The sequence below is a fragment of the Drosophila suzukii genome, chromosome X (assembly GCF_043229965.1).
Source record: "Drosophila suzukii chromosome X, CBGP_Dsuzu_IsoJpt1.0, whole genome shotgun sequence".
In the NCBI taxonomy this organism is placed as follows: domain Eukaryota; kingdom Metazoa; phylum Arthropoda; class Insecta; order Diptera; family Drosophilidae; genus Drosophila; species Drosophila suzukii.
In genome coordinates, this window is record NC_092084.1 from 20,781,781 (window position 1) to 20,795,581 (window position 13,801).

General features: G+C 39.7%; 3 protein-coding genes across 4 annotated transcripts in view; 1 reads left to right on the forward strand and 2 right to left on the reverse strand.

Moving 5' to 3' along the window:
- LOC108005458 (UNC93-like protein) overlaps positions 1–8,613 on the forward strand; it is a 25,980-nt gene extending 17,367 nt beyond the window's left edge. For both annotated transcript variants that reach the window (XM_036820998.3, XM_070997270.1), the window contains exons 3-6: positions 3,792–3,926; positions 4,605–5,010; positions 5,392–6,245; positions 6,847–8,613. In XM_036820998.3, the coding sequence (XP_036676893.1) occupies positions 3,792–3,926; positions 4,605–5,010; positions 5,392–6,245; positions 6,847–7,023 (1,572 nt within the window). In that variant the 3' untranslated portion in view covers positions 7,024–8,613. The remainder of the gene's footprint in view (positions 1–3,791; positions 3,927–4,604; positions 5,011–5,391; positions 6,246–6,846) is intronic.
- Positions 7,035–11,353, reverse strand: wus (TM2 and DnaJ domain-containing protein wurst). The gene is made up of 2 exons (XM_017068374.4): positions 11,009–11,353; positions 7,035–10,396 (listed from the first exon to the last, which is right to left on the reverse strand). The coding sequence occupies exon 2, from the start codon at positions 10,376–10,378 to the stop codon at positions 9,158–9,160; it is 1,221 nt and encodes a 406-aa protein (XP_016923863.2). The 5' UTR covers positions 10,379–10,396; positions 11,009–11,353; the 3' UTR covers positions 7,035–9,157.
- Positions 11,354–11,605: 252 nt separating this feature from the next.
- On the reverse strand, positions 11,606–13,421 carry LOC108005128 (zinc finger C4H2 domain-containing protein). The gene has a single exon (XM_036821209.3). It carries the CDS (start codon positions 13,117–13,119, stop codon positions 12,106–12,108), a length of 1,014 nt encoding a protein of 337 aa, XP_036677104.1. The 5' UTR covers positions 13,120–13,421; the 3' UTR covers positions 11,606–12,105.
- Between the last annotated feature and the right edge of the window lie 380 nt (positions 13,422–13,801).

Here is a 13,801-nt window from a genome sequence, read left to right on the forward strand (position 1 = left end):
TAAAATATTGCCAATTTACAATGGCCCCACCCCCTCCGCAAGAGATACCCATGCCCCACCCTGTAATCGGTTCTTGAGAGACATCGAGTCCGAAACTCGTTTTCCTCGCTTTGGTCAACGCAGAACCGCAGCAGCCAAAAAATAATACAAGATTATAAAAGAAACCAGAGAACGTCCAGCAAACATCAGACTTACAACGGCGGTCAGCAGACCAAGATTTTAGAAAAGATATAATATCTTTTATGGGTAAACTACTACAGATACTTTCTCAGATATTTTTGTATATTAAAATATCTATTAAAAATGCAGGAGTCTGTAAAATATAAAATATATTTACAACGGCGGTCAGCAGACCAAGATTTCGGAAAAGATATAGTATCTTTTATGGGCGAACTACTAAAGATATTTTCTCAGATATTTGTTGATGTAAAAATATCTATTAAAAAACAGGAGTCTTAAAAATCTATATAAAATAATAACCTTTATCTTACATAGTTCAAAAATCTTAACTTACCTTAAAAAATAATCTTATAACCTTTATTTCAAGGTAATCCTTTTACTATCATCTGTTATTGATCTAATTTTAGTCATATTTTTATATGATTCTACGTATCCCTTACAGTCCATTCTTATATGATTTTTTGAGGCCATACTGCTGACCGTTGCTGTATGTAAAACACCAAAGCCAAATGGCATGTAAAATGGTGTGGTGAAGGGGATTTTCAGGGGGAAATGTGAGCAGAGCAAACACGAAACGTGCCGCGTTTAAAAATAAAACGCAAATCTCGTGCGGCGCAGCGCGTGCGCAACATGTTGCAGTAGGTCGCTGGCAACATGTTGCCGAATTGATAGACTGTACACAGAAAAAATAAGTAAATGTTTTTGGTCCAAGATTTATAATTATTTAGCTTTAATTTTGCTTCGAAACACTTTGTTTTAATTCAATATATTGTATTTAATACTTAGAAATTTTTCATATAGTTTTCCAATAGTCTACTACAAATATGGTTAAAACGTTCTTGAAGAGTTCTCGAATATTTCATAATTGCTTGGCTTCAAATGTATATTTTTTAAGAAGTTTTGAAAATAGCTTTGTTGTTACCATTTAATATGTTGTATTTAATAATTCGAAATTGTTCATTTCGTTTTAATAATTGTTTTCCAATAGTCTACGATCAATTATTTAAAAATAGTTCTTGAATATTTCATAATTGCTTGATTTCAAATATATATTTTTCAAGAAGATTTGAAAACAACTTTGTTGTTGCCATTCAATATGTAGTATTTAATATTTCGAAATTCTTCATATCTTTTCAGTCAATTTTTTTAAATTGTTTTTAAATAGTCTACTACAAATTACTTAAAATAGTTCTTGAACATTTCCAATATATATTATTCAAGAAGTTTTGAAAACAACTTTGTTGTTGCCATTCAATATATAGTATTTAATATTTCGAAGCTTTTAATTTTTTTTTTAAATTAATTGTTTAATTATTGTTATTCAACAGTCTACGATCAATTATTTAAAAAAACTTCTTGAATATCTTTCAAGAACAGTTTGACTGAAATTTCGAGTGCCTAATAAAGTGCTTCGAATTTCTTTCGGTGCATCCAAGCAAGCACACTTAAGAAAATGTATACAAAATCAACACACACCTGCGGCCACACTCGAAGCGACGGTCCGCTCACCCGGCCGCTTTTAACTGGTTTGCGGCGGTTTTTGTTTGTCTCGGTCTCAACTAGCGGCGTCGCTGCCAACACTCTCGCATATCATTATGGCCCGTGTGCACTGGCATTATTATTACGCGCACTTGTTTCAAAGCTCCGCTTGCCGTTTCTTTGAAAAAAAAAATTAGTAAAAAAAAAACTAGAGAAAAAATGGGTGAACAAAATTAAATATCAGCTGTTAGCGGGAAAAGCATGCCACACACACACACACACACTCGAAAGGAAAAACAAACACAGACAGTCGAGAGTGGTTTTCCAGTTGGCTTTTTGTGCATTGTCATGTTTGTTGCACCTTTTTTCACCTACTTGCCATATGCTAGCCCACATTTATTTGCATATATTGCATTTGCGGTCTAACAATTGCCATCGATAGCAGAAAATCCCTTAGAGTCTATTAAAACAAAACATTTCGCTGGAATTCTCAATTACAATTAGCAGAAAAAGGCAGCTTCTGACCAACTGGGTGTTAATTACTTGGTTTATTAGTATATATTTTAATATATTAAATATGTAAAATGTTAAATACTTTGAGTGTTAACTGCATTTTACAACTATTCGATTGTAATGGATTTTTTTTTATGAAGCTTATATGCCAGCAATTTTTTATTACTGAACACAGGGCGTATGAGCGATGGCCGAAAGCTTTCTGTTTTTCTCCAGTCTGGGTTGCACTTTTTTATTGGCTCTTTTCACTTAACTTTTAATTCAGCATTGCTGCGTTTTTTACTTGCCAATTAAATGCGATATTTAAGAGTTCCAGGTATTATATCTTTCTTTTTTCCCCGCATGTGTTTGCTGACGTTTTTAATGGTTTTGCCATTTTTTCGGTTTTTGTTTTTAATAAAAATTTAAATGCAATTTTATTATGCTGATAAGCAGCGAGGGGATTTTTGTATCTGATTTCAGACAGATCTGCAATTTGCATACAAACAAAACGGGGTTTCTACAGCCCCCCAACTCGTCCGATCTATTGATTTCCTTAACTTTAAAATCGTGTGAACAGCGGTAACTATTATGTGCTGTAATTAAGTCCATATTGTTGCCAGCAAGTGGAAACAAAAAGTCAAGTGAGCTAAAATAAGCGAAAAAAAAAAACAAATTGTAATCGATTGGGAGACTTGCATAACAACGCGTGCGGGTTAAACCGAACCCCCTTGCGCAGCCGACGCCCCTGACTGCCGATGTAACCTTCTTGCCCTGTGCGGTGCATGCGAAATCGCCATTTTCGGTGTGGCTTTGGGCCCGGGTCTTGCTCTCTCGGTCAGTTCTCGGGACTCACCGGGCACTACGTCCATTTTGATGGCCGTTTTAGAGGTAATACAGGCGATAGAGGCGAAAAACGGGACGCGCCACGCATGCGCAATGCGAAAAACGCGCGCGAAACGCGAGCAAAACGCGTGCGGGCTTTTTAAATTGTTATCGGATCGGTCCAAAATTTTTCCCCCTCGTGGTGGTTTTTTAGAAACTAAAAGCGTAAAATGCGCCAACACATAAATAATTAATTATTGTGTAGTGCGTTGGGCAGCAAAACAAGACCAGAAAATGAAAGCTGTTGAAAGGAAAGACGAAGTGGGAATGCTCTATAAACAAATATAGTAAAAATATAGATCTTAGAAATTAGAATTTGAAAAAAATCAATCAGGGAATTTCTTTTTCCTTGGATTCTTTGGAAACCTTCTTTGTTCTTAAATAGAAAATTCAATTTTTATTTTTGTAATTTTTCTAAATTTCTTTATTTCCTACCATCCCCATTTCTTGCCGTGCATTTTGTTTTACTGCCCAAAAGAAAATAAGTTTTGATTGTCCAGCATTTAAATAAATTTGCTTAACATCTGAAGGCATAACAAGAAAGTTAATGCTGCTCCGAAAATGCGGAGATAAGAAAGAAAGTAGGATCATGATCATCCATCCATCCACCGCCCCTTTGCCTGGCTGCACTCCTCGAGATGGGAGATCTGCGATCTGCGATCCAAAGATCTGCGGCAACCAAAAACGAATACCGATCTGTTGTTGCCACTTTGCTTACGATATCTTTTCTTTGCTTGTTTTTCGTTTATTTTTAGCCAAAAGCTGGTTTCGAGCCCGACACCGCCTCGCTGCGAGAGAAAGTTGTGCTGAATCCGGCCGAGAAATGGCGCATCTTAAAGAATATCTCGATCATCTCGATCGCCTTCATGGTGCAGTTTACAGCGTTTCAGGTGAGCCAAAAAACGATTTCGAAATTTTTGCCCATCGTTATGAAAAAGTGATAAGTAAAGTTTTTATTGCAAAGAGATATTATAAAATCAATTTTAACAGAAATCAAAATATGGTTTTTATGTAATGTAATGTCTGTTTGTGTGTTATATAAACAACATTTTTAATATTTTCATAAATTTTACACTGAAAAAACAATGGAAAAATCAAAGTAAATATCTGAATATTGAATTTAAAGTTTAATATTACATATATGAATTAAAAACCAAAACATAACTCTTAATACAAATCATATTAAAATGCTTGATTTAATTTTAAGATATTTAAATCAAGTCAGAAAATGTTTCATATTATTTTATTTATTCATTTCTTTAAATATGTTCTGTCATCAATCAATGTTTAAAATATTTGAACTAACTATTCCATATTAATTTATTTTATTTGTATTAAAAGTAACGTTTTTGTATTTAGTTTAAATATGTAACTATTCCATATTAATTTATTTTATTTGTATTAAAAGTAACGTTTTGGTATTTAGTTTAAATATGTTATTCAAATCTGTGAATTCATTTATTCCATCGTTTTTTTCATTGTATCTATTAAAAGCATGCTTTTCACTATTTCGAAATGTAGTGATATATCACTTTCCAACTATATGCTAAATGGGTTTTCCATTCTAGGGTACGGCCAATCTGCAATCCTCCATAAACGCTAAGGATGGTCTGGGCACAGTCTCGCTGAGTGCGATCTATGCCGCTTTGGTGGTCTCCTGCATCTTCCTGCCCACGCTGATCATCCGGAAACTGACGGTCAAGTGGACCCTGGTCTGCAGTATGCTCTGCTATGCCCCCTACATCGCCTTCCAGCTCTTCCCGCGATTCTACACCCTGGTGCCCGCCGGCATCCTGGTGGGTATGGGCGCTGCACCCATGTGGGCATCCAAAGCCACCTATTTGACGCAGGTGGGACAAGTGTATGCCAAGATCACGGAACAGGCAGTGGATGCCATTATCGTGCGGTTCTTCGGCTTCTTCTTCCTGGCCTGGCAATCCGCTGAGCTCTGGGGCAATCTCATCTCCAGCTTGGGTGAGTTGATATATTATAGCCATTATAAGAAAACCATACGAAATTCCCTTTAAAGATGGTCATAAATATTGCAAAAAGTCAGCGACAATCTTATCAAATTATAAAACTGTAAAGATTGCCTAGACTCTTAAATTAATAAAGTATTAGCTTGTGATTTTGGCAGCTACCGAAGATCATAAAACAAGAAACTACGTCATTTGAGAGTGATTACAGGGAATTTTTTACCAATCTTCGATAAGCGATAATCTAGAAAATATGAAAATTAGTTCAGAAAAGGCTTGAATTAGCCATTTAAGGGCATACTGAAATATGTTTTTATTGCTAGGGATTTTTTAAAAATATTTTACCCTACTAACTTGGTATCCCCCGTGTCCTTTTCAGTCCTCTCAAGCGGCGCCCATGGCGGCAGCAGCAGCTCGAACACCACCATCAGCGACGAGGATCTGCAGTACTGTGGAGCCAACTTCTGCACCACCGGAAGCGGCGGTCACGGCAACCTGGAGCGTCCGCCAGAGGATGAGATCTTCGAGATCTCGATGATCTATCTGTCCTGCATTGTGGCCGCCGTTTGCATCATTGCCTTCTTCCTGGATCCCCTGAAGCGGTATGGTGAGAAGCGCAAGGGATCCAACTCGGCAGCGGAGCTGTCCGGACTGCAACTGCTGTCCGCCACCTTCCGTCAAATGAAGAAACCCAACCTGCAGCTCCTCATACCCATTACTGTATTTATTGGCATGGAGCAGGCCTTCATTGGAGCCGATTTCACCCAGGCGTATGTGGCATGTGCCCTGGGAGTAAACAAAATCGGCTTTGTGATGATCTGCTTCGGAGTGGTGAATGCCCTCTGCTCAATCCTCTTCGGTTCAGTGATGAAGTACATCGGACGCACGCCCATCATTGTGCTGGGCGCCGTCGTGCACTTCACTCTGATCACCGTTGAGTTGTTCTGGCGCCCCAATCCCGACAATCCCATCATCTTCTACGCGATGTCCGGACTCTGGGGAGTCGGCGATGCCGTTTGGCAGACGCAGATCAACGGACTGTACGGGTTGCTCTTCCGCAGGAACAAGGAGGCCGCCTTCTCCAACTACCGTCTGTGGGAGTCCGCCGGTTTTGTGATCGCCTACGCCTACGCCACCACGCTCTGCACGCAGATGAAGCTCTACATCCTGCTGGCGGTGCTCACGCTCGGCTGCATCGGCTATGTGATCGTCGAGATCCTCTACAGAAAGAAGGTGAGTCCGGAAGTGGTGATATTATATTTTTACTTATAATTCTAATGAGAAGCTACGGAATTTACCGCTTAAAGCAAGTATTTAAAAAATGTTAAAAAATTCTACGTCTTAAATTTAAATTTTCTTCTTAATTTGTAAATCATTGATTGTTCCATTTCTTTGTTTTTTGTTAAATGTTTATTGAATTGTATAAGGTTTTGTCATGAATAGTGTGCCCAAAAGTAGGCAAGCTTTCGATAACTTATTGCAGGGAAATTGTTGTACAGGAAAATTAAAAAATAAGACCATTTATAAGAACTAGTTAAAGGTGATACGTGATTATTTTTCTAAAACTTATGTGATTGTGACTATAATTTGTTTGTTAAACGTTTATTAGATTGTATTTGGTCTCGCCTTAAATAGTGTGCCCAAAATTAGACAAGCTTTCGATAAATTATCGACTTAACTATATACAACCATGTATTCTTTTTCCTGACTGTACTAGATGGCAAGATTTTTTTATTTCAAGTGCCTTAGAGATCCCTTCTTTAAATACCCCAAGAAGTAGGCTAACAAATTTGTATCTACTGAAAACTCACCATCTTTCCCTTATCCTTTCCAGCAACGCAAGGTCAAGAAGCAGGAGAGGTTGGAGGCTGCCGAGAAGGAGAAAGAGGCCGCCGCCGCCGCTGCAGCCGCCGCCGCCTTGGCCGCCGCCGAGGCAGGACCTGGTGGAGTCGAGGAGACCGACGACGAGCTGGACGATCTCGAGGAGGACATTGTGGTCACGCGCCTGTAAATGTTTTATTCTCCCCCCCCCAAGTACACCCTCAATGCCCCACAAGTCCCTCACACACCCCACATTCCATCAAGTTATCGATAGATCGAGAGAGAGAGAGAGAACGAAAGCAAATATCAGGAGCGTCATCGATACAAATGCAAAAAAGACAACAAGATTTAAAAAGAGAAAATGGAAAAAATTCTATCGATAAAAATTAAAACTAGCATACCTATCGATCGACAAACACGCTCCGTGATCGATAAACAATACCAACTAGCGCCGATAGAAGGCCGGAACGCGTTGCATACTTTTGTGGTTGTAGTTTTGTAGTAGAACATTTGTACCCCTCACACCCGGAAACCCGCTCCAGCAAGAGAAAAACCATTTAGCTCAAAGTCCAACCGAGTTTGGCTTAACTTTAGTTTGTACATACAGAGAAGAGATCGAAAAGGGCGAAATGCAAATAATGCAAAGGCAGTGAGAAACCCCGAAAAATGCAAAACTTTTGTGTGTTAGTCTAGGTGTAAGCACACTCGTACTTAGTTAATATGCACGCCTTAGTTTCAAATGTTGATTTATCGATGCATACTTATCGAAAAGCAAGTGTAGATTCTTTATCGATATATATTGGCAAAGTAATTTTCTTGTTTCCAAATAAGTACGTCCCAAAAGCTTTCACTGGTGAAATAGCAAATAGATATTTGAAATTCAACAAAATGTGATTATCGATAAATTAGGATTTGCAAATAAATCGTTCGTATGCACTTGGTATCACACAACCATACAAACACACGCACACACCTACACACGAGGCACACACACTGCAGCAGTGTGTGTGCTTACGATGCCTAACAAATTGTTATTTTATTTTAAAACGTATTTTAACTATAGTCTATCCCTAAACGAAAATTGTAATATTCCCCCTTTTTGTAAATTGAGTTTTTTGTTTTTTGAAAGAAAAAAACGTGATAATCTACACACGCCCACACGAAACACAAAAACAGTCACAAAAAAAAACAATTATATGAAAATAGTCAAATTTGTAAAGATAAAATGAAACTGGCCTTAATAAGATATATATATTTAAAAAATATATATACTATAGATCAGTGCAAAAATGAAAAACAAACAGAACGAAGAGCAATTAATTAATATATAAAAATATCTTTAAATAAAAAAAGCAAAAAATCTAGTAGGCAAAATGTTATATACACATTTTTTGCTCAGTATTATGTTTTAAACTAAATTTAAGCGAGTTATTGTTTCCTGTTTATATTTTTTTCGTAAACCCTATTGTTACGATTTTTGGTTTTTCAATTTCGAGTTTGATTTTTCTTATTCTTCAACAAACTCCCTGCGATGGCAATTAAGATTAAAGAGAAATCTAATGATATACCATAAACACATCTACAAACCAATATATATATATTTTTTTCGTTTTATTTAAACGTTTTACTTAAATATTAATGGAAAAAATACACACACAACACATTTGTGAGAAAAAAAAATTACAATAAATATTTTTCTTTTTTTTTTTTTGCTTAGCCTGTTAAGTAGTTCATTATATTATGTAAAATATATAAAATAAATAAATGAATATAAATCTAATTAGAATGAACTCTTTTACTGGGGAAAGTAAACGTGATTTGGTAATGTTCTGTCGTCACGCCCTAATTATTTAAAATCGTTTTTCTAACGGGCGACACGTAAGCGCAGCTAATTTTATATTATTTCTACCTACATTTTTGTTTCCAATTATCATGTCGATTTCACCGACTGTTTGATACCCAGTACTGGGTTTTATTTAGTTCTACATCATGTTTTGGATATATTGTTTGATATTGTGGCGATTTAACATTTTTTAACATTGGATAGTATGTGCAGTCTTAATAATTGGATAACAATGATCTATTATACATTTGCATGGAAAAAAAAATCAGAACATAATTATATTGGATGATGAATAACATATTAAGATTTTGCAACTTGTGCTCAAACAGCTTTAAAGGTAACATTATTGTCAATGGTCCTATTTAGTAGTAAGACTCAACACAAACATTTTAAATTATATTAAACGTAATCTTCGATTTATGCTACGAGTACTGGACTTCGAATTGCCAGCTGATTTAGTCTAGATGGAGGACAGCTGCTCTTAAAGAACGATGGCCTCGTCCTCCTGGTATTGCTTGTTCTTGCGCCGCCGGTTGGACTTAATCTTGCTGAGCACACTGTACGCCTGTTGGATCTCAATGAATCGCTGGTGGGCCTGGGCCCGCAAGCCCTCATCCTTGACCTTGTCGGGATGGTACTCCTTGGAGAGCTTCCTGTACGCAGCTGTGATCTCCGCCTGCGAGGCGGTGGCACTCACGCCCAGCACCTTATACGAGTTCCGTTCGCCATCTACGTCCATGCTTTCGAACACCTCCTTCCAGGTCTCGTACCAGCCGTGGTGCTGCGCATAGTTATAGGTGTCCTGCAGGGCCTGCTTCAAATCCGTCCACCAGGCGGAGGCCAGGAAATTATGGATGGCCTCGTGGATGGGCACTTCGCCGCCGTCCTCGTCCGAAATGGTGCCATTGAAGTACAGGAAGCTGCCCCAGAAGGCGCAATAGATGATAACGGCGGTGGTCAGCTTGAAGGTCCTCTCTCCGGCGCTTCCACGTCGCGGTGGTGTCCGACGCCACTGCTTGGACAAGCCATCAAAGGTCAATGCCGACACCAGTCCAGTGAGCAGCAGGGAGTAGGTCTCGTCGTATATCAGATACCGGGCCGGATACGCCAAATAGGCGGCCAAAAGGCAGTGCCACCACACGCCCTGCTCCCGACCAATGTTGCCCACCAGCCAAACGCCCAGGGATACAAAGAGCGGTATGGCCCAGTGCAGGAAGCTGAGGTCCAAACCGCCGACCAGCGTCTCCGGGATGGCCATGGAGCACACCTGACCGAACAGGTGACCGATCATCACCTGGCCCACGAATCTCTTCGAGGAGTATGTTGGTTTTGGATACGCCTGCAGCTTGGCCACAAACATCTTGACGAATCGCGGATCCTCGTTGGCATCCCGCACATATTCGGGGATCAGGAAGAGCTCGCCCATCCATCCGATGCCCATGTAGCCGCCCAGGGTGCACCACCAAATGAAGGCGTGGCGATCGCGATGCAGGTACAGATGATGCAGTCCGAAGATCCCGCCGAAAAGCCAGCACAGATAGGCAATCACCACCGATTTCTGGGGCGGGAGAACATTCACCTCCTTGTTTTTACCCTTGCCCTGGATCAGGCTGCCATTGGACTTCAGTTTCGAGGGTGATCCGCTGGGGGAGTCGCTGGTTTTGGCCTTTCCCGTGGGGGTTACCGTCTGCTTGATGCCCATGGTGCTCCAAGGGGTCTCCTTCGATGAAAAAAGGGTAAAAACTGAATTATAAAGTGGGTTATACGGAATATTGAAAGCTTTTTGCGGGGCTACTTATACGAAGAAAATGTTGCTTGTAAGCAAACTTGGTGTTTCATTATTACTTCTTCTTATAAGTCTAATTAAGCAATCTTCAAATTGGGAGCTATTTTCCCAAAGCTGTTGTAAGGTATTGTAATAAAACAGTAGATTCAGCTAGAAGTGTTGAGGTCTGCAAACGGTAGAGTTATCTTACAAATGAAACACTTGCAATAATAAGTTCTATAGTCTTTAAGAAGAAATTGGTCTAACAAATTTAGTTTTAAAACCATCTTCTCCAACATATTATTTTAAAAGTATTTATACATATATATGGAAGATAATAATATCAGCACGGTATGAGATTTTAAGTGTAATATACCGGCTTTAATTTATTAAAGATAACTTAGGCTAATTTTTTATGTAAGTCAAAATAAAGATTTGCAGTTTGAAAATCAAGTCTCTGTATTCTACATAATTATATTTGAAGATATGTTCCCTATATTTAATTTATTAAAAACATCATTATTTAAAACATCACTTTTTGGGTCACTTTCGGCAGGAGGTACTTACCCACACTCAACCGACCTCAATTTCTTGTGAAACTGTCGCTGCGCAGGCGCAACTTCTTGGCCACGACTGTGAGTATGGTAGAAAGAGAGGAGGCGAAAGAAGCGATGAAGAACTTTCTCTTTTCACAAATTCTACGCACGCAGCCGCAACAAAAGCAACAAATGGAGCCACAAGCACAACAAATATTAAAACACGTTAACTAATGCTTTCAATGTAAAATGGTTCTTGGTCGATTCTCAGTAAAATAATAGTTAAAACGACTAAAATAAAAGCAGCCGAAACGAATTTGCTGTTTTGCGGGCCGGAATTAAAAATTGAATAAAAAATTCTGTTTTCAGTCAAGTGTGGCCAAAGCACAAAGCACAAAAAAATACCACAGATCTAAATGTACTAAAAAGTTTTGGGTGGTATGTATTTATTTGTACATGAAAATAATTACGGAAAAAAGTTTTTCGTCGGTTATTTAAATACATGAATAATTTTTCAATACTTAATTATTTATAAAGAAAATAGAATTTGATACAACTTTTTACTTATAAACCAAAACCCACAATAATAAATATTATATTTATATATGAAATCTTATAAAAACACCCATTTAAAAATGAAATACTTTTATTAATTCTCGGTTTTTGTTTTCCACTTAATATGGCATACTTGCATATTTTGCATGGCTTACGTTATAAAAGAACTTTTGTTTTCGATAATTTGACACATTATTTGAGCTTTTACAATAAACTTAGCCTATGATTAAAGTATTAATAAAAATCAAATTCATTGGGATTACCAACTAAAATTGTTATGAGAAATTGTTGATGGCAGATGTTAAATGAAAATCTTTTGGAGATTTTAAAATCATACATTTTGTGTCAAACATTAAAATTATAAATTAATATCTTGCGTTCTTCAAAACTTTTACGACCTTCGAAATCCCCAGAAAATAATCAGCACACCTGCATACTTGTGTTGTAATACTTTCCTTTAGGATTAATAAATAGACGAGGCAAAAAAAAACACATATCCGTTTAAGGGCTAACTTTCCGGAACCAGCTCCGGATTTAAGATGAGTGTAGATGCTGGTCTTGAACGGTCGTCGCTTAGTTGTTCTTCTTCTTAGGCTTCTTGGGATTGCGGGAGCGCGACTTGGCCTTGCAGAGCGGACAGATTGGCGCATTCCGGTGGATCTGCTGGTGGCAGGACAGACAGGACTTCATGGGCGGCGGCTGCTGGCGGAGATTCACATTAAAGTCGGAGCGGAACGAGGGATGGTGGCCGATTCCAATGGAGGGCGATTGTTGAAGTCGATTGCTGGGTGGCGGCGGCGGCGGTGGTGCTGAGAAATCGCCCTTGCCCAGACGCACTGCAGCAGCGGCTGCGGCGGCGGCGGCAGCAGCACTGCCAGCTCCCGGCGGTGCTGGCGGCATGAAGGCGTGTCCCGGATTCCCGCCGCCGGCTCCACCGCCTCCCACGGATCCTCCGCCACCGCCTGCTCCTCCGCCACCGCCGACGCCTCCCTGCCCACCGGCCGAGGGTAAGGCCGTTACCGTGGCCTCCGGCATCAGGGGATGCCTGGCATGCGGACGGGCCAGCGATGAGTTCTGATTAACAGAGGCCGCCGCCGCTGCTGCAGCTGCTGCTGCTGCCGCCGATTGGGCAGCCACCTTGAGGAAGTTGGTCTGAAAGCGATCCTTCGAGATGGGGCTGCCCTCCTCCTCGTGCAGGTCCCGCAGGGGACTCAGTCCGAGGTAGTCCCGCCGCATGTGATCGATCTGATACTTGAGCGCCAAGTACTCCTCGTACACCCGGTTGGCCATGTCGAAGGAGCGCGTCTGGTTCTCCTTCGTCTGCTTGATGATGTTCTCCATGTCGTTGATGTCCGCATGGATCTGGCGCAGCTCCTCCACATGCGACATCTTCTCCTCGAGCAGGTGCTCCATCTCCTTGCGGTACTCCTCCAGGCACTTCTCCTCGTCGTCGCTCAGCTTCACCTCCTTGATGATCCGCACCTTGAGCTTCTCCAGGGACAGGGTCTTGTCGCGAATGTCCTTGATGGCCTCCAGTTTGGCGTAGTAGTGCCGCTCGTTAGAGCTCGAAATCTCGCTGGTGGCCATTGTGGATCCCAGACGCTCCGTGTGGTATTCTTCGGCTGGAGAAATGTGTATTTTCGGAAGACTCTCGAGTGTTCTCACTTGGCCCCCTCCCCTGGCCGAATGTTTATTTTGCACTTTTTCACTAGCCTAATGGTTTCGGATGGGTTTCTTCGACTGCTCCTTAAGCATCTGACGCAGTGGATTCAATTTGGGGCAGTTGTCCTGTTCAATGAGCCGCTTTTTATTTATTTCTTCCCTTTTTTTTATTTTTTCGCTGCTCTGTTTTGTGTATAGTAGTTAGTGATGTGCAATTTTCTCAATGTTTTCGTACTATCGATATGATGCATCCATGTTCTAAGAAAAGTCGGCGGTAAAAATATACCAAACCTATTGCAAAATAAATTATTCTCCAGAATTAAAAAACTTTGTTGCTTTCGAAAATGATAGTTCGAAAGTTTTTCTATATTTAAATTCTAAATTGGTTTAAAGAGTTGATTAGCGCTGCACTACCAGTATGATCTTCCTATCGGTTCAATAAGGCACTGTCGAGTTGTCTATCTATGGTTGGCGCCAACATCCTAAGTCGATTTATGTATTTTCAAATATAATATAATATGTAATTATAAACCCTATAATACCATTTTAAAATAAAAAAAAAGTGCACTGGTTATAGTAATAGATACAAATGTTATTGTTTTTCAAT